Below are 20965 nucleotides of genomic sequence, written 5' to 3'. Positions count from 1 at the left end.
ACATGGTGCTTGCAGTGTGTGACTGTCAGAGCCAAAAGCTGGGCAGTCACAGAGCTGTGTGCGTGCAGAGCTCTCCGTTTGTAGGAACCGGGGACTCCAGGAGCTGCTTCCTCTGCCGCCCAAAGGGCTTCCTGCTTCTGTCTCACTGACCCCAGCAACAGCAGTCAGAACTCTAAAAAATACCATCTCAGCTTTTGGGCTTTTAAGCCTAGTGACACTTTTTTCCTTGCTTACAAATATTACCAGGTGAGGTGTCTGAATAGCTGCTTTTAGGAAGGTGTCTGCTAGAACTCACAGGCTTTCGAGAATTAAACACTTCAACACAGAAATATCCAAATATTTCAACAACACTTTCTCTTCCATTCATCATTTATTTTCAAAAAGAGAAAACTGCTGGTAGCTTTAGAGGCTAAGTCTGCAGCTTCTGAAACTCAACTGTCTTTTCTGCTCTTCAAATGCTTCAATTAACATCTGGTGTTTAATCACTGTCTGTTACTATTCCACTGTAAAACTCAGTTTACTTCTAGGGTAGCCCACTAAATGTACCAATGGTGGCAGTTTTTTCCTGTCTGTGATAAATATTTTGTAACTTAAATAGTGATAGACATTTGGCAGAGTTAGCAAATTAAACACAAAAATAAATAGCAGTAAATAGATTTTGCTCCAATAGATGTATAAGCTCTTTCAGAATGACTTGTACAGTTGTCTTCCTCTGCCTCTTCAAGCATGTCAAAATATTCTGACAATGCAACATCACTATGTGCCAGTCTTTATATGTTTGGAAATTATGTAAAATGAACAATTTTAAAAGAGACTTTTCCACCTGGACTGTTTTCTCTCTGCTGACTTGAATAAACTGTATTTGTATATGTTGTAAAAAAATAAATGGTTTAAGATGTTGAATCTTTGTTTTTGCTTTCCTGAACTGACAAAGGTACTGACAAATGGCCCCCTTGGAATTTTGCAGAATTTAAATCACATCTGTATTTGCAAACACTTAACAATTCAACTAAAAAGAACTCCTCAAAATGAATGGGAATGACAGCATAGGCAGACAGAAATGTGTATAATCACTAGTGTTATGCATGCAGGTTTGTAGTCCACATAGTAAATATAATATAATGCATAGGTATTTTATATGTATAATATAATACATAGGTATTTTCTGATCCCTTAATACACAGATGTCTGTTCTAAAAATATTTGTAAGTTATGTTTAATTACTTGGTGACCTAGTGTGATCAATACTGGAAATGTATTAAAAGAGAAATAAATTAATTGTAAAACTACCTAAGAAACATAAAACAAGGATAAAGGACTAAATACCCTAGAGAAAATAAGATATTTTCTAACTTAAAGGAAAGCTTTGCAAAACTTACACACATACCATTATCACATCACAGATGAAGCACTGCAGAAGTGCATTAGCTGTCAGCCAGGGACAGCCCACTACTCACCTTTAAATTATTTCATATATTTCACCTGCTCTTTGCAAAGCAAACATGTAGCTGAAAATGGATTCTAAAACAGTCAGACAATAAATAATATTTGGAGAATGTGGAGACAATTACCTACCAAAAAAAAAAAACCCACAACCCAAATATTCTTACCTTGTATTTGTCCATTTGTCCAGTATTCTTGACAGCAATGCTTTATTGAAGACACTGCAGTAGAGCATTCAATCATGATGATAGCTTAGAACTGAAATTCAGTATTCTTAATTTGCCAGTGTCAAGATTCATCAGAAGGGAAAAAACCACCAAATTCAAAATCATTTCAAGATGAGATAAATGGTTAGAGGACATCAGAAGAAAAACAGGAAAAATGCAATACATATTCCAAATGTAACTTAGACATCAAAAAGTCAGTATTATGTTAACATTTTCAAAATATTTATTAAGTTATCAGCACAACCCAGTGAGTTCGCAGAAACACATATGTCTATATTCTGTTATAAAAATTAGAAAAATACATAAAATACAATTGTGCATGGTTGCAAACAATTCTTAAATTACTTGGGTTTGTATATTTTTAAAACACTGACATGACAGTTCATTGTGATTCCCCAGCCCCCTGAACAGGGGCTTGGAGGTTAGGGGGACAGGCCTGTAGCTGTGTGAAAAACTGCTGTTACATTTTTGTGTATTTCTATATTCACACAAAGGCCTGCTTGTATTCCTTTTATGATGACTGGTGATTTCTTTCAGCCAATCTTTCTCCATAATTAAGAATCCAAGTGAACTTGATTGATAGGTACATTTATGCCAAGGATGATTCCTTCAAGTGCTTAGCAAAATCCAAGTGTTTGTGAGCACCAGTCTCACTGATGTGTTGTTGAAGCTGTTTGTTTAGTTCTTCATCGACAAATGAATCCCTTTGTGAGAAGGTATCCTGAAAATTACAAAATAGGAGTTCTATTACTAAACAAGGCTATGTCTTCCATGCCTACCTCAGTTTAGCAGTCTTGTTTCTCTCTCCTGGTCCCAGACATCGAGCCCAGACCTGTTCAAGTGGCAAGCACTGTGTCAGGCAGTCCTTCATAAGCTCCTGCTTTGTGCTAAGCTGGGCTTTAGAAGATTACCTAAAACACACAGCCATGGCTTCCAGCTCCGGGTGAGGGGTTCACACTCTGCCCCCTGTTCAACACACCTTACAAATACAAATCAGGCACACTGTGGTGACTGCACACATTTATACATCAATCACCTCTGACCAAAAGGCAACAATGCTCAGAGCACAGGTTGGGAGTCAGAAAGGAATCCCCTGAGCCTTCTGCCTCCAGCCATACCTGGAGCTCTGCATTTTCCTGGTGCTCAAATTAAGAATTATGATCAAGCACATGATTTAAATTTCCCTGTGAAAGTCCTAAAATTTCCATTGCCAAGTACTTTGTGCACTCATGGAGAAATGAGAGCCTCTCTTTAGTAGTGCACAGGGCTCCAGTTTGGAGCTTCTGGCAAGAGGAGGGAGATGCTGACAGCCTGGCAAGGGATATGCAGAACACAGAGGGTAAAACTCAGACAACTGCCAAAATTTGTTAAATGAGCCAAACAGCCATAGAGCAGGCAAGATCCCAAGGTAGTTTTCCCACTTAGGTCCATTATAGATATCCATCTATGGGCACTTTGTGATCTTGCTGTTCCATTGTTTCTGCTCCCTAAAGGAGCTTGTGCATTTCCTTACTCAAACCCTCATTTTTCTCCCATCTGCTGTTCTCAGCCTTGCTCTGTCAGAGCTACTCATGTAACTCCCCAGCAGGACACACATACCAAAGAGTCATTATAAAACAACTGAGTAAGCTAAGTACAAACACGTTTTCAGAAGTTGCTTCTCTAAAATGGAAAAAAAAATTGTGCTCCCAAGGCTTGAACTGACATTACTGAGTTACAAAGTGGAGCACTGATAAGGTTAATAGGTTATAATGTTTGCATTAGAAAGAAGGAGAATTATCACTTTTTAAAGGACACGCCACTAACTGGACACTTAATGGAGGCTGGCATCTGGAACACATCCAGCACTGAGGATATAAACACACTTCCCCCATTTCTCCTCTTTTTACATTAACCCTTTGTTCCTTCCTATTTCCCCTTCAGAGCTGTAGTGACACTAACAGGGATCAGTGTCTCTCAACACACTGAATCAAACACTGGAAATCCAGCTGTCTTGGCAACTACCCACCCTGGGGAAAGAGCTGGCTTTTTAGCATTGCTTTTTGAACAAACATTAGTTCGTCATTACAGAAAAGAGCCAAGAAATCTGCACTGAACCACTGCAAAGTGCAAAATAACAGCTACCATATTAATCTTGCTATGTTAACTGATGCTGTGGGAGGTAGGATTATTTATACAGCTATTTTTTCCTTCCTTATACTCAGTCCTATCTTATCCCAGTTTAAAAAATGTACTTGATGCAGAAAGTACAGAAACCAGAAAGCCACAGAGTGTGCCAATGCCTGGGCACTGCATAGTGAGCCAGCAGATACAGGTTACATTGGTGTGTCACATGGTTAGAAAAGGACACAGAGCAATGAGAACAGTACCTTTCTTCTGGGTGCTACTGATGCAACAGGAGGATTAAAGGTCATTCCTTTCATACAATATGTCTCAAAAAGCTCTGTAGCAGACCTACAGTAAATAAAGAGTGAAAGAAAAATGGCATTACATAAACACAGCTTCAGCTGACCTATCACCAAGAGGAGCATCCCACACAAACCCCCCTCTCCCCCACAAGGCACCTGCTGCCAGCCACTGCCAAAGACAGGATGCTGAATTAGATCTCAGTCTGATGGCTGCTCTCATGTTTTAACCTGCTACAGACCTTACACTGCAATTTGGGTTCTAGTTTCCTCTGGACAGCCTCAGTTCAGTGATCCTGATCCATATTCAGATCAGGGCTGCTGCTGAAGGTATTTTGCTCCCAGGGGAAGAAAACATACTGCATTTTGAGATGTTTACCCTTGTCACAGCCTGGCAACAAGTCTCCAAAGGGAAAAGAAAGGGAAAAAAAAGGGAGAGAAAAAAAGAGGGCAGCCAGCATTCTGCATTCTGTACTGGCACAAGAAGAAAGAGTTTGAAGATCAGAGTGTTAAGTTATTTTCAGGAATTCCTTTAATATAGTATAAGCAACAGCTTCCTTTCAGAGCCTATTATAAAAAAAGGAAGTCTTTGATAACTCACCTTTGGCTCAAATCAAGTGGAAGAACTCCTGACCCTTCAGTTGGAGCTCCAGCAATAAGGTGAGATGCAAATTTCTGCACTGTTGGATGATAATGTCTCTGAAAGAAAGGAAGAATGAAGGCAGTAGACAGGCAGTAAGGGATAATGTATTTATCTGCACAATCTCGTGTTTATTTCCAATTCATAAGATGGAAGGTCTGCTTTTATTTTAGTAACTGAGTACCTCAAAATCAGTCAGTTTGTGGGATTAATGTCATGCATTTATTCCCTCAAATCATGCTGTGAGCATGACTCTCCACAGTTAGATAATTCCTACTCCCAGAAAACAGGGACAAAGGGCAGAGGGAGCCCTCTCCAAACCCTGACTGTAATGACAGATCAAGGTGTCAGTTCTTCTTGGAAGAAGAGCTGGACTGCAAGGGAACTTAACAGATCTAAAAAATATCCAAAGGAATCTAACAAGGCAACCTGCAGTATGAACCAGCGTGGTATTATAATAGGGGATGCGTAACATCCGCTTTTGAGCTCATCCTTCCATACCACTGTGCTGGTCCTCCTCTCCCTCTGTGCTGGAATAGGCTCATATGGGCCGAGATTTGACAGACAAGCCTGAAGACCTCTGCTCTCCTTTAGTGTAAAGCACCTAAACATTGAGCAGCTATTTACTGCTGTTATTTCCCAAATCCCTGAGTTACTCACAAACCTGCAGCAGATGCAGCTCCCACAGCGCTGTGTTCTGGGCATTGCAATGCTCTGGTTCATCTAATTCTGGGAGATAAATTCCACTGCCTTGAGATTCGTTGTCTAGTAAGAGGTCCATCCTTGGGAATGTCTACAACACAAAAAAAAAAAAAAAAAAGAAACTGAGTTGTTTATACTACCCACCCAATTATAACACGGTTGAGTCAGTTTCAGGATTCATCCCACTTCAGCCAGCTTCAGCAGCATTTAAACATATTCTGTTTTCATCATTCTTGTTAAAGATCTTTAAAAAATTCTGCACAAAATCATTTTAACAAAAAATTCCATAACCTTTAGCCAGCAAGCTAAAAATTTGAACAAGTAAAACTTACTTGCATGAATACCCTGTTTGCTGCCAAGATGCCAACACTGGAATTTGGAAGCACATGAAGAGCAAGGATGGAAAGTCGCTTTAGGAAAGCAAGAGCTCGCTGCTGGGAGACTTGCTTCCTCCTCTTGGCAAACATGACATCCAGGCACTGCAGCACAATCCCCATGTCCTCATTGGTGCCACCTCAAAAGCAGAATTTCACACAAAGAGTAAAGAACCACCTCAAGGACAAACACAGTATACCCTGCTAGGGGCTGGGCACTGAACTGAGAACAGCAGGGAAGCTGGGAGCTCAGACACCTCTCATGTGATACACATTAAACATCCAGCATTTCTGGTCAAAATAGTCTAGCTTTGAACAGAAAAAATGTATCATTGTTTTTGTGCTCCTTTCTAACAATATACTTGTTCCATCAAAAGTATCTAATCATTAAACACTGCTTATTAGTGTTATAAACAATGCTTATTAGAATTAAGCTACTGTTTTAATCCTAAATGCATTCATTGTATAATTTTGTATAAATTATTAAAAAGTGAAAAGATCTGCTCTTTTACCCATCCAGAACAGCAGAATGTTTATTCTTAATAGTTTATTCCTAGTGAATCCATATTTATTTCTAAAGTTAATTAAAATTATGTTAATTTCAAATTTTATAAATTTTTTTCATCAATTTTTCAACTTCTCAAAATTACTGGAAAATTTCAATTAGAACATATAAATGTTATCATTATAAAAATCAGCAATATATACTAGAAAATTTTTGAAGCAGAATATAAATTTAAATTATCTTTAGAATTATATTGGAAAAATCAGGTGTTTTTTCTTATTGAAGAGAGAATTAGAGAAAAAAGACGGGAATTTTTAAATTGCAACTGAAAGAAATAATTATAAGGAAGCAAAAAAACTGAGGATAGACTAAATGCTTATCCAAGATCAAATATTTGGCATTTCCTAATGAAATGACATTATTAGAACCTGTTACCATGTATTGGAATAATAATTCAAGTATTTGTATTGCAGTAATGCAATGTGCAACTCGAGGAAAAAAAAGTAGGTTAAACCAGACAATACTTTTCGCAGAAATCAGATGTCTTTAAAAAGTGTAGTTTATTAATGCTACATAAAGGCTTTGCTAGCAAGGAAACAGAATAAACATTATCTAGGTGAACAGTGAAAATAGGAATCTGGAATTACCTGCATGTAGGCTGAACAGTGTCTTGTACAGATGTGTGTAAAATTTCATTGGATCGATGTTAAGAACATCACCTATAAACATAATCCCAAATAAACACATTTACTCCATTTGTTTATCAGGCAATATTAAACAAAAGTTTGTTTTAAAAAATCTCTTACCTTGACCAGAGAGTATATGAAAAGCACTGAGAATGCAATGAAGACTCTCACGATAGCTCAAATCCTAAGAATACAAAACTGATTAAGTATCCAAAAGAAAGTAATTTTAAGAAAACTGTAATAAAAATCAACTTACCCCAGATGCAATAAGAGAATGAAGGACAATCAATAGGTCATCAAAAAATTCCACATTTATGAGATGAGCAAACCTGCAATGAAAGAGATTTTAATTTTTAAATTATAGACATTATCTTTAAACTCAGTTCAAAGTGTTCTGAATTGCCAAGATCCAAACTTTAAAAGCAGGCTAAATCAAATGCTGAACATTTATTATCTTCACAGGAAAGGATAATTCAGCCCACAACATGCTAATCATGGCTCTTCTAGAGCATTAAAGACATGCGTGTGTCCTTTAGCAATTAATCAGACAAAAGAATGGAATCACACCACACTCTGTGGTGTTTGCATCACATCAATTCTATCATGAAATATCAAATCACATTGAAATGGTTTTGGAAATAGCAGAAAACTTCAGCAGAGAAATAAAAGAATTTCAACTAATTTATCAGGGACTATCTTTTTTCACTGCTTAAGACAAAAATTTCTTTAGTGCTTTATGTCTTTTCCAACACACACAAAAGAGGGTAGTCAGTTCTTACTTTGCAAGACCTTCTAGCACAGCTGGCAAAAGTGGAGACTTCTGAGCTTTCTTCAAGATCCTGAAGTAAGTTACAAATACAATATTCAAGGTCTCTGTGTGCTGAAGGAAAGAAAATAAAAATACTTAATCATGTGAAACAGACATTTCTATTTCACTTCAACTCAACTGAAATGCTTTTCTCTGTCCAAGCCTGCACTCAGGCCTTCCCAATCAGTCCTGGCACTGCCATCTCTGCTCTTCTCACACTGAAAAGCTCGAGTGCTCCAGTGCTCTCCTGCTCCTGGCTCTCTCCTGGCTACAGCCACACTCCCCCTTTGCCTAAAGGCCACTCTGAGAGGCTGTAACACCCACTGCACAGTGTCCTATGGAGCAGGGCACATGGAGGACTTTTGGCAATGGATTTAATACCATTTTGAGCAGACAGCAGAAGGGAATAGGAATGGCCACGTTGGCCTTCCTGGCTAAACTGAGAGTGTGGTTTACTAAAACCTAGATCTCTGTCACAGGCAAAGTGTTAGCTAACTGCATGATCTAGAGATGTGGAATGCTGCCAGCTTGGGATGGAGGGAAGACAGTTACAAAAGCATTAGGATGCCATGCTGCTAAAACAGGGGAATAATGTCTAAATTATTTACCAACTTCAGTTTCTTTTCTTTACTTTCTGATGCCTCTGCTTCCAGAAGTTCTCGTTCCAGTTTCTCTTCAGCTTTCTTCCACTGAAAATACACAGTTGATTTTAAGACAACACATCCAATGTTTCCAACCAGTCTGGATATCCAGATTGAAAAGATACCCAGAGAATAAATTTCCCATGCTTGATGAGTTGCTTAAGTCACCCTGTGATTCTACAGGGTAACCCTTGTCCTATCAGAAACAACCAATCAAAGGCATTATCAACACAGGAAAGAGGAAAAAGTAGGAAGATAATTAAATTCCGTCTAGAACCTCATTAATTTTCAAGTACATTGCAAAAATTGATCACTGATGCTGAGAGTTAACAATGGCAACAGCAGATATGCAGTCATTGCTGGAACAAATTGCTACATTAAATAACAGAAGTAGAGCATGAGAAAGCACATGTCCTACCTTTCTTTGCATTCTGGAAAGATTTTTTCTTTTTTCTTTGTAAGTCATGAACTTTTTCTTTGGTGCAATGTCTTCAGAATCTTTTTGTAATTCTACTTCCTTAATTCTTAAGTGAAGAAATACTTTTAACACCTATTGTAAAATAAAATAAATACAATGGAAGGTCATGTACAACCTGACAGGAACTAGGGCAAGAAATCCTGAATTCCATTCCATCTAGTGGGCTTAGATGGTCAAAAGTTCTGTTTACTCCCCTCCTGTTCCTTCACACCTGTATCTCTTGATCCCTGCTCCCAGTTCCTTCCCCAGCACTGTCCATTTCTATCCATTTCTCCATTTGCCTCTCACTTCAAGTCTCTGGCAGAATCTGATCTCTACCTCCCAGTCTCCTTCTCTTGCCCCATACCTCCCTAATTCTCTGGCTCAGCCTAATCCTGAATTGTCTGTGGTCTGACAGAGTGAGGAAATTCTGCTTGTCTGTAGCCAGCAGTTGCAGTAACTTTAACATCAGGGGATTTCTGAAACTTTTGACAGAAGAATATTGTGAGGTATAACAGAAAGACTCTTACCTCAGGTCTGACATCATAATTTCTACCCCTCACAAGGCCAGAAATTACTTTAACAACACCAAGTGAAGCATAGCCCAACTTGTCCTGTTTAAAGAGCTTCTTAACTGCCTCAACACACAGTTCAGAAATCTGAAAAGCAAAGCACAGAAATTGTTCTGTAAAGCCAGTCCACAACAACAGCTACTAACAGATAATACTCATGGTATTTACTAATTATAAAGTGCACACAGCCTGTAAAATAGTGAACAGATATGGCCAAAAGATCTGGATATTGTGGAATAAAGCTCAGAAATAATTATTTTTCACACAAAACAAGAACTCTTTCTCTAATCAGAAAATCACTTACCATTTTTGATGGATCATTCATGAGTGGAACAATGAGAACAATAATGTTATTGTGGAAGTTGAAGTGGGGTAGGGCCACAAGCAGCTCACAGAGACACTTCACTGCTACCTCTGCTAGTCCTTTATATGCCTTTAATGAGATGACATTGCTTTTCTTCAATTTCCTTTGCTTCCAATCTGCACAAAATATTATTTTTAGTGATTACTCGTCAGAATGATGATGATGATCTTATTAATATTTACATTTTTAGTGATTGCATGTGTACTCCATACAATTGCTATCTCAAAGACAGAAGGTACCATTCATTCAGAGGAGGGAAACTGCTGCAAACAATTTTGCCTTTACTATGAAAAATGAGAAATGTTAACTGTACCTTTAATTGTTTGTTCCAGATTTTCCAAGTAAAATTTATACTGGCTTACAAGGCCTTCTTCAAATTCTCTCAGTTTCTGAGTTTCTTTTTTAACCTGTAAACATAATTGAAATGAGATTTATTTGGAGAGCCTAATATGAAAATTAGCCAATGGTGAAAAAAAAGTTTTAAAACAAATATCAGATATCTAAGCAGTTTTTTCTTCTAGACAGACATTCCTAGAAATGTATTAAAAATAAAATATATCTGCACTTTTGTACAGATGTGTTCTGAGAGCTTTTTCCAACTAGGCCTATTTCATTTATAGAGCTTGAAGAAATATTATCAACCAGATGCTATTTTAAAACCATGACTCTAAACTGCACTAAACCTATATCCAAAAAACTTTCTAAATATTGGTTAACAACAAGCTCCAGAAAACAAGTTACTCTGCATTTGTTCAGCAAATTGTTGAAGACATTTCAAAGAAATCTATGCCAGTTAGGTGACAACATTGCACAATTTGCTTTCTTTCTAACTCTCTTTAGTGCAGGTTCTTATTCCAAGGTTCATGAGGAAAGTCACCCTGGTTTGGTACACTACTTTCAGACACAACTTATCCCCTCCATTACCACCTGCATGTCACCTGCTTATTGAAGGAAGTACGTAAGAATTTAATGCTCAAAACCAAAACCTCTCTGCCTGAAAGTGTCACAGCTTTAGAGCTTCAACAAGTATTTGTGTATTTGTCCCCTTTGCTCAAACCATAAAACCATATTAAACAAGTCAGTCTTAGCATCTGGCATAGCTGAAAACAACATTAACTGCTCACATACACAATAAAAAGATTTGCTATTTCACCTTGGTAGCCTTTTCTACTTCGGTCAGAGGCCGAATTTTGTAGGAAGGTGCAATATCTTTGAATATCTCCATCAAAGACACCATGACCAGCTTCCTCACTATCACAGCCACGTTAGGATCCTGCTCCATCAGCATGGCACGCAGCTCCTTCAGCTTCTTAATCTGATTGAAGAAAACAGGCAGACAGCAGATGAAAATCAACTGCAAACCAAGGGACAGGCACAACATACATTAACTCAGCAGTTACTCAGACTCTACTTAGCACGGCATAAAGAGCCAGGAAATTATAGATATCCCAACAAAATTTTAGTCTCAGGAATATTCAAAATATTACAAACTTGCACAGAATTACAGAAAATTATTAGTATATCCTGAAGCACTGAGATACAACCCTGAAACCAGAGCTTACATAAAGGTCATGCTTAAGGAACAAGAAAAATAACTAAGTGATACAACACTGAGCTATTCCTTGTTCTACCCATATATTCTTGTGCTTTTGCTACTGTTTGCTCATTCAGATCTTTGTTTCTTGACACAGTGAACAACACACACACTTGTACATGCAGGTTAAGTAAATGTACCTACATTGCTGTCTGGTTCTGAGAGAATGGCAGATGCTAAGGCAGCTATGTGCATCTTCCTCTCCTGTAGCTTTTGTCTCCTTTGGGCAGCCATTTCCTCAGGAGTGAGAACAGGCAGGGGCTCCTCAATGAAGTCTGGCACAGACGTGGGAGTCAGAAAAGAGGAGAATCATTTAACAAATACCAAGTTGCAGATGCTGCATTTCAAACAGGTACCCAAGTAAGGCCCCAGGAGATCAACACAAGAAGTTCCACAATCAAAGAAGCTTTAAGAATGACTTTGCTAGCTCTTATATACTCCATAGATTCATTTTTGCTCCACTTCAAAATCTTCTGCTTCTAAAAAGAAGTTGACTAAATGTTTTTGAATCTGCTCATGGTGTTCTCTGAGTACAGTGGGAACATATAAACTCAATGTATTACCCCACTGCAGTGCTCTGCAATTTGTATCAAATTATTCACCATTCATTTTTTCTCTTAAAAATACAATTGGTTTTGTTTGTGTTTTCTGAGTATTATTTTGCTACAAGTATTTCCTTCCTCAACTTTATATTTAGACAGTAAGGACCCAGAAGTCACAAAGTTACTTGAAAATTATCATTACTTAATAGCCAACTGCAAATGAAAATTAAAGTGTCCTGGTATTGATGTTTTAAGTAAAAAAATTTAAAGACAGACACTTAAAGCCTACAAAGGCTGTGTCCAGAACTGCATTTCAAAATTATCTCAAAATAGAACCACACAGATATTCTTTATGTAAGACCAATATTTCCTTCTTACTAGCAAATATGACACAAAGGATAAAAGCAACATCATGCAAGCAGCAGTTCTAGGTGAAAAATCAAAATAATTTTGAACAAAGAGAATCTGAAGCCAGCCATTCCTGAGATTCTAACAGGTAAGAGTGCAAACTTTGAATAATGGTTATGGCTTTGGTGGCAATGTGGTAATGAACATATTCAAAAACATCCTGAACAAAATACACTTCAATTGCAAACTTCCTTGGGGAACAGCAAAATACTTTTCAGGTACGTAAATGATTGGGAAAAAAAAAACAACAAAAAGCAAACAAAATTTTTTATTACCCTCTGCTTCCTCCATATTTTCTGTGTCCTCTTCTTCATCATGTGCAACATTGAGAACTGCAAAAACAGAGTATCTAGCATCAAGCACATAACAAACACTGTGAAATTTTAAACCAATAAATTATACACTTGTTGGCTACTATACCAGTTCCAGAATCTGTGTCTTACCTGGCTTTTCCACAGTTTGAGGAATTATGCCACTCTTGTCTTTGATGGGGAGCAGATGGATGAGTTCTTTTTCTGGCTCTGTTTGCAAACGTCTTGGCACCTTCTCGTATTTCTCAATCACACTTTCATGTTTTCGTTTTTTGATGTGAACAGGTTCACTGAAAAATACAAGGGAAACTAAATGAACCAGCCATGTAATTAGACAAGAGCCATGCAAGACTTTAAACTTGTGTCACACCCAATTAATTTGAAAGGGGAAGAGGAAGGTTTAAAACAAAATTTTTCTAATTCAGAACTTGTAGTGTGGCTACAAGACACCATGCAGCACAACTGCAACTTTGTACATAAAAGCTATTTGCCATTTATGCCTTTCCTTCAAAACTAGACTAAATTATTAATTACTAAGCAGAATCAGCATTAACAAATTAAAACCACCCTACAGCAGCATAGAGAGTCCTTTCACATCCATCAAAAAGGGCAAGGTAAGATTTTCAAACAATCATGTACCCAGACAACACTGTAGAAGTGTATTTCTAAAAACTATTCTACAACTAGGAGCACTGCCTTTCCACATATGTCACTGTGAACTGTACTCAATGCCTTGGTCCACAAAACTGATAACAAATTTTTGGTATGAATGTTTTGGTGTTGCATGTGTTTACAGACATGGCTTACAGAACCCTTTTTATTTTTTTTCCAGCAATCTGCAGTGCAATATGTGGTCCACAGTCCAGGGAATGTCCTGAACACTTTATATAGAAAAAAGACTCTGTTTACAGATTAAAGCATTTCTTCCATTTGAGGGATGCTACTTATGTCAGAGCCAGGGAGCTCCCAGGAAGGAACACTCCAGAAGCAGTACCCTGAAGGTCAGGCAGAGCACCTGAATGCACTGATACACACTGACACACTGACACTGAAGTACAGACAGGCTGAGGAAACACTAAACCAGAGCTGCAAAGAAACACCAGACTGAAAGAGACCTCCTGATAAATGCATTACTTTACATATTAATTACATATTAACCACACAAGGCTGAATTAGTATGAAAAGGAGACATTGCAACTCACTTAGAGGAAAGATCTCTGGTTAAAAAGGATGCTTTTTGGGCCAGATCCTCCATTAATTTTAAGTCATCTTCATCCATCATGTCCAGTGGAAGAGCATCTTCTTCTTCTTCTTTTTCTTCCCATTTTTTAGCTATTTTAGAAGATAATGTTTACAGATTAAGATCCCATACGTATAGTCACCTTTGAAAACCTAATCCTGCCTACACTTTTGAGACCATTTTATGCCTTACTTCTACCTGGAGTTACTGACCTTTATGCCTATGGGTTTTGTTATCCCAGAAAAGTGCCCCTTTACTATTATATCCAAAATGATCAGTGCAAACACATTTCTACCATCTTTAACTGACAGTTTTAGCTGCCAGAATGGCCACATTTTGTATTTTTCACAAGTCTCCCATTCTTTCAACAGGAACAGCAGCTATTTGTATACAGAAAATGAAATGCTGCTTTCTCCAATTTTGTAACAGGAAGCAGCAGGATATTCAGTGAACAAACACTTACCAACTTGTTTCTTCTTGCATTCCTCCAGTGGAAAAGGCTTTCTAGAAATAGCATCTCTGACAGCTTCCCTTAGCTTCTTTTGTTCTTTACGATACTTCTTAGCAGCACTCTTCTGCTTGTACTGTTTATTCTTTAATTTATTGTCAAGTTTTATTTGACTAGTTCTCAGTAACTTGCGAAAACTTGGAACTCGCTTTGTGTTTTTTCTCTAGAAAACAAACAGAAAGCTACAAGTCACTGACATGTTAACAGTCTTTGCATAATTTATTCCACTGTTTAGGATCTCTGAGTTCCCGTTTCTATTAGGACTGAACAACATGTTTCTTGCTAAAAGTATCATCAACTAGCCTCAAATTTACACAACTGTGTTACATCTTTGAGAAAGAGAGCACGGTGACAAATGTTTTACAGAAACATTCTCTGACAATTTTTTTTATTAAACCCTATGTCCATCACTTTTAGACACTCAAAGTATGTACACAGCTCGTCAGGGCGCAGTTCTTTGCTCCCAAGCACTCTGTTCTCTTCTCAGGGTGCTGCTGTTCCCCAGCACATGCTAAAGTACCTAGGGGGACTTTAATGTGCAAGGCCCCAGTCTCGGACAAATGTCCTCCTGCAGGTCACCTCCCCAAGCTGAGCTCTGGCTTTCTCCTGCCTGAAGCTCTCCCTGCCCAGCAGCTGCAGGGACCTGGCGAGGCTGCCTGCTGCCAGGCTCTCAACAGCAGCTGTAGCACAACAGGGTTACGGGGCCAGAGCTCGGGGAGGCACCGGGGGCTGAGGAACCGGGCCCGATCGGGGAAAGCCGGGAGGCTCGGGGTCAATACACGCGGCCCGTGCCAAACCCGCAAAGCTCTTCCGAGGGTGCTCGGGATGGGAATGGGCACGGCAGGGATCACCTTACGAGGGGTATGGGAAGGCAAGGCTGTGCAGAGGAGCTGCCGCGGAAGCGCTGTTGGGGATACTGCGTCCCTTTACAAAGGGGACAAGTAGCGGGATCGGTGTGGGGATCCCTCAGCTCATGGCTGGAGCACGGTGCTACTAACAGCACGATTGTGGATCACTGCCTGTACGGGCCGGTCAGAGTTGGGCTCCACGACCCTTACGGGCCCCTTCCAACTGAGAACATGCGAGAATCTGTGAACCCGGAATTTCTGTCAGCTCAACTTTAGCTTCCCTTTCTATGCTGGATTATCGGGAAGGCGCTGAAAGGTCAGCGTTCGTCTCGGGGTGAGAGACGAGCCTGCGCTGCGCCGCCGGTGCCCACCCAAAACAGCCGCACTGCTCTGCCCTTTCCGGAGCCCCGGCAGCACCGGCCGCTACCGACTACGGCTCCCCGTCCCTCCCGTGAGCCCCCGGCCCGCTCCCCTCACGGCCCCTACCGGCTTCATGGCGGCGGCCCGCGCGTGCTGCCGGCGGCGGAAGCGCTCCCCGCGCGGCCCGGCCCGGCCCGGCCCGGCGCGGCCACAGCGGCCCCTGGCGGCGGAGGCCGGAGGCGCCCCCGGGCCAGCGCCGCCCACAGGAGCGGCCCGGGCGGCGGCAACGGGAAAGAAGCACGGCCCGCAGCTAATGTAAGTTTTATTTACACAGGAATCAGTACTAGTGGTCTTAAAGGAAGGCTTGAGCCTTCTATTTACAGTTATATACAGATTTATAGTTGAAAAGTAAGAAAACTGTACAAGATAACACAAAAATATAAGACAAATTGGATCCAATTAAAGTAGTGAATACATAAGTTAAGAAAAATCGGACATTTACATTTCAAATTGTAATGTTATGAGTAGCATATATGTAGATTTTAAACCAGATAGCAACGCAAGTTACACCACACTAAATCTTTACCCCGATTATGCAGACTCTGCTTTTAAAACACCAGATAACTGGAAGCCTCCTGCACTGAAAAATACATAATGGAAATTTTTACTTGATTTCCAGAGGGACCAGTTACAAAAACCCACATGTAAGGAATTTATTTACATTAAATATTAGCAAAAAATGGATCAAGAGAGTGCAAGTGTTCTTCACCTGCAGTGCTATCCATTTTAAATTTCTGTCCCCTACAACCACAGGTTGTTGTACAGCATCTTCTAGAACAGGAAATGTTTGAAAATATTTGCCGTGACACATACAGCATGACCTTATGTCTCACAGTTAAAAGATGTTAAAGAATTATCACTTAACAGATGCTTTTTGGATTTCAGTATTGCACACTAACAAAAAGACAGTTTCAAAAACAATTCTGTGTCTGCATTATTTCCAAGTGTTAAAAGTGGCTGCTTCTTTGAGAACACAAAATCCTTTAGATAGCCTTGTCATTTTCTAGTGTTCACCATTACATACAAGTATTTTTTAGTTGGAAATGGCTCGACAATATAAAACTTCTGGTGGCAAAACCCTTTCACAGAATACCCACTCCATTTACTGCACAATCAATACACCAAAACAAATGCCTAAACACCACTTGCTTTGAAAGCTGTACAGTGAAAATAGCAGCCCTGTTCTTACCACTGTTTAAAATTCAGATTACTTTTGCTCTAGGTTTGGGCACAATATGTCTACAGTTCCTGAGTTAATTACATTTGCCCAGACTGAAGAATGAAGCTGCAACTTAAAAAAAAAAAACAAAACAAGTAAATAAGATAATACCGCTTCCCAAATCTTAACCACCTTGCACATAAACACACCAAACCATTTTATTTGGTCCTCAATACTTGCAAATTGTTAATTTTGGAGGTAATGTTTGCACCAAAGCATTTGGTTTGGATAGCAGTTTTGGGGTCTTAAGATTTAGCATTTCCCTCATCCCCTCCAAAAAGTGCCTTTGTGGTATTTTTAAAAATAGTTATGCCTCAAAAATTTGCTTAAAGTACCAACAGAAGTTATTACAAATGTTTATTGCATTGAGCTGATTCTTTTAAAGTATTAAATATGAACTCCCCGCTTCTCAGTTTCATAGGTTTTAGTATTCTGTGTGAAATCAGATCTTCCCATGGCAAAAACTAATACTGGCAAAAGGGTGAAGATTTCATCAGTTTGTTACTCCACTGAGAGCTGTGTCTTTTTTCCATCTCATTTTCACATTTTCTTTAGTGCTTTTCCCACATAGAAGTGACATGAAGACTTCTTTGTCATCCAGTGGTTTTCCACGTTTCCAATGGACCCCAACATTAGCTTTTTGGTGCTGGGCTATGGTTCTTGTCCCCTTCTTTGTTGTCCTTCATCAGTGAGGCAAACACCTGGAAAAGTAAATGACTGAATGAATATGAAGGCTGCCAGTGTTATAATAATATCAATATTAACTGCCACAATATTAGCATGGAGATGAATTTCTAGAATGAGACACTAGGAAGGAAGTGCCCATTGCTCAGGAGTCAGACAAGCAGCTTAAATAATCACAAAGAGAGGTGCCCCATATATTCATGTGCTGACATGTCAGATTTGATATCTACCTCCAAGAAACTCACCTGTGCCCATTTTTTGTTACTGTTCTGCATCTGAATAGCTGCAATACAACTAAAAAGCTTTTCTGATGTAATATCTTCTGGAAGTTTTGTTAGAAACTGTGCTATATGAATAAAGTCCATCTGCAGGAGAATATCTTCATATAACCGAAGGATTCCTAATCCTGTCCTAAACAAAAATTCTTCTCCATCTCTACAGAAAACATCCCAGACACGACAGGCCAGATCAAGTGGTAATGACTTGCTGTAGAGTGTAAAAATCCTACAAATGAGTCAAAAACAAACAAAAAGGAGGAGTTATAACTTATTTCAGAAAAATGAAAAGACAACTTCCTTTAAATCTCAGTTACATTACTTTAAAGTAAGCAGAAGACAAGTTATTTTACACCTTTTTTCCCCCTATTTCAATGATCCACAAGTCTCCAGTTCTTGAAGTCAGAACTTGTACTCTGAAAGCCATCTCTTTTGATGCCACAAGAAATCCTCCATTTCAATGCCATCTCCTTTAGAAAGCTCTGGCTAGAAAGGTGACAAATCTCTTCATACTCCAACAGAGTACAATAAACACATAAGAACTTAAGCAACAAAGATCACAACTGTGTGACTTAACCTTTCCCATTTAAGCCATACAGTTTGACAGCTCTGTTCATCATTTGTTTCCTAAACTAAATCTAAAGCCACAAGTAATCTCAATAGAGGGCTGCATCCCACCAATGTACTAATGATAAATCAATAGCTACATTTCTGTGATACATTTTCCAATTTTTCATCTTAAAATCACAAAAATCTAATAATAATTTTAGATGAAGCTCACCCTTATGCACACAAACAGATACTCTGTTTTTGACAGCACTACCACACTTAAAGGGTGCCTGCACTACTACCTTCCATTACAGACACACAAACAGCTTGCTACTCTGTGCTTTAGAACATTCCTTACTTCAAATTTTTCACTGCATTTTCAAGTTTATCCCTTTTCAAACCAGGCCTTAAATTTCATCCTCGCTCTGCTTTAAAGTCTCTATTCCTACAGCCATGCTTCCTTCAGTAGCTGACTATGCTCATTTCATCAGGTCACTTACAATCACAGTACACCATACTGCTATGGTGTAGTAGCCTCCTCTCCCCTACTTATGTCACATAACTGCAGCAACAAGAAAATGAACACACAGAAGTCCTGTTTGTCTCATTTTTTAACTGAATACATCCCTTTCAAAAAAGCTTGAAGCCTGCCAGAGGAACTGCAGTTACACAAAACAGTTCATCATGATTTCACAAGACCTACTGAATGCCTTTTTTATGCTTTATTCCAGTATTGAAAGACCTATAGCAAAGTAGAAAGTGTTCCAACAGTTCTATGTTCTATGAACTCACCAGTCTATCAAATATATGTCTGGAGTAAGACTGTATGACTTGAAATGAAGAAACAATTTAGGAAGATTTTCTTCAAAAAATACTTCAAAGGCTGCAAAGTATTTCAGCATCTGTAGGGATAGTAAAGCACATGATAAGCAGTCATCAAAAGAATGGTTGTAAACCAACACAGACCCCACCAAGAACTGATGTCAACACAGCACAATGTGACTCCTTAGGATAAGTAAAATGATAAAATGTTTCTAGAGGAGAAATCAAAACATGAGAATGAGTTCTATGGATTAGTACCTAGTATTCTCAGTTTTATAATCACAGGTTAAAGTTCTCCATTATTCAATAGGACAAAAGGAAGTAATCAATAAAACAACTATGCTTCAAGTCAAAAGAACGGTAAGGTCCAAAACCAGAAAACTCTGTGCATACCATGCTGTGATCCACACGGAAAAAGGCCAGCTGGCATGGCTTGTTTAGAAGGTTAGCAAAGGCAATGAAAGCATCTGCCTCCTCCAGATTGAGAATGAGCACAGCAGCAATGAAGGACATCCCTTGTACCTTCAAGTGGGAAAAGCATGGGGCAAACAAAGGTGAGTAGGTTCAGTAGATCTTACATCTTTGGAAATGGAAATATTTACAGTTTGCAATTTATCAAGTACCATTGCATAACATTTCCAGATGAATAGAAACAACGTGGATAAATTATTTTTATGCATGCAATCAATTTGATTCCAGCAGTTCAGACGCTCTGGGAGGTCTCATGATCACAAGTCCTCAGGACTTGAAATACAAGAAAGTTAAAACCACACAGAGTGAATGCAGAGCTCATGAGAAACAAAACCTGGCCTCAAGTTCATTGTTAAACTATGGGAAAAGCAGTCATGGAGAAAAACTTCACATATGGGACAGTTTAGACCCAGACAGATACATTGGAACTGAGACAAAATTCTGTTTCAGAACAGTCAATACATGCCTTTCCACTTGCCAAACCATAATTTTTCACATATATAAAATTACTTCTAGGTGGTTAGCTGCAGTGCAAGTTTACATTTTTCCACCATTACTCTCCCAAAAACACTTTACCCTGCAATAAAAGTAAAGCATGATTCTTTCAGTTAAGTGATGATCTGAATACCCATTTTGCTAACAATAATTTTACCAATTTCAATTGCAATCATCTTTACTCCACTGTCTCTAAACATTCATGCTGCCTCTTCTCATTTAAAAAAACCCCATGCAGTCAGTATTTTAACCAACTAGGGAAAAGAGTATTGATATGCATCAGAAACAGACAATCAGCTTTCCATTTCTGGGGGATAAATAGGTGTGGAAATAAGATTTCATTACATTTACTGCCATATTAACATTTTAAAAATGTGATAAGAAATATCAAGACTAGCTATACTTTTAATGGAAAAGAGAAGACTTATCCACAAAAAATTACTTATTTGCCTTATGAAACTCCACCCTGGGAACAAGCAGTCTCAGAACCTGCAGATTTTGTAATCTCACTTAAAAAATATGGGAGAGTCTCCAAAAATGAGGTCACAGATTACAGAATTCAGGCCTAAAAACATTTGAACATGAAAAACCGACTAGTTATTTATGCAGAGTCCCAAGCATATCTGATTTAGAGAGGAAGACACACCCTGTGCTAAATAATGCTTTGTTACATGGATGAGACTTAAAACTTTTCAAGTGTTTTTGAGCCCTGAAGCATTACATCTTGTGAAAGATGTTCCTAGATACCCCCAGGA

The 20965-nt window shown here is 38.8% G+C and overlaps 2 protein-coding genes across 5 annotated transcripts in view; both read right to left on the bottom strand.

The window, feature by feature from the left end:
* Window positions 1-1870: 1870 nt before the first annotated feature.
* Window positions 1871-15780, bottom strand: NOC3L (NOC3 like DNA replication regulator). The gene is made up of 21 exons (XM_058810468.1): window positions 15762-15780; window positions 14383-14590; window positions 13882-14011; window positions 12812-12969; window positions 12644-12700; window positions 11563-11693; window positions 10978-11139; window positions 10138-10231; window positions 9765-9940; window positions 9419-9547; window positions 8850-8981; window positions 8399-8479; window positions 7762-7862; window positions 7239-7311; window positions 7103-7166; window positions 6944-7015; window positions 5750-5931; window positions 5380-5508; window positions 4677-4774; window positions 4040-4124; window positions 1871-2391 (listed from the first exon to the last, which is right to left on the bottom strand). Exons 1-21 carry the CDS (start codon window positions 15768-15770, stop codon window positions 2260-2262), a joined length of 2403 nt encoding a protein of 800 aa, XP_058666451.1. The 5' UTR covers window positions 15771-15780; the 3' UTR covers window positions 1871-2259.
* A 159-nt stretch (window positions 15781-15939) lies between these two features.
* Window positions 15940-20965, bottom strand: part of TBC1D12 (TBC1 domain family member 12) — a 41337-nt gene continuing 36311 nt past the window's right edge. For 3 of the 4 annotated variants that reach the window (XM_058810168.1, XM_058810169.1, XM_058810171.1), the window contains 4 exons: window positions 19638-19766; window positions 19215-19324; window positions 17844-18102; window positions 15940-17615 (listed from right to left, as the gene is read on the bottom strand). In XM_058810168.1, the coding sequence (XP_058666151.1) occupies window positions 17547-17615; window positions 17844-18102; window positions 19215-19324; window positions 19638-19766 (567 nt within the window). In that variant the 3' untranslated portion in view covers window positions 15940-17546. The remainder of the gene's footprint in view (window positions 17616-17843; window positions 18103-19214; window positions 19325-19637; window positions 19767-20965) is intronic. The other variant, XM_058810170.1, reaches the window with a different exon arrangement.

Source organism: Ammospiza caudacuta, chromosome 9 (genome assembly GCF_027887145.1).
Source record: "Ammospiza caudacuta isolate bAmmCau1 chromosome 9, bAmmCau1.pri, whole genome shotgun sequence".
NCBI lineage: Eukaryota > Metazoa > Chordata > Aves > Passeriformes > Passerellidae > Ammospiza > Ammospiza caudacuta.
The sequence above is the reverse complement of the archived record's forward strand: the minus strand, read 5'-3'. Positions and strand labels throughout refer to the sequence as shown.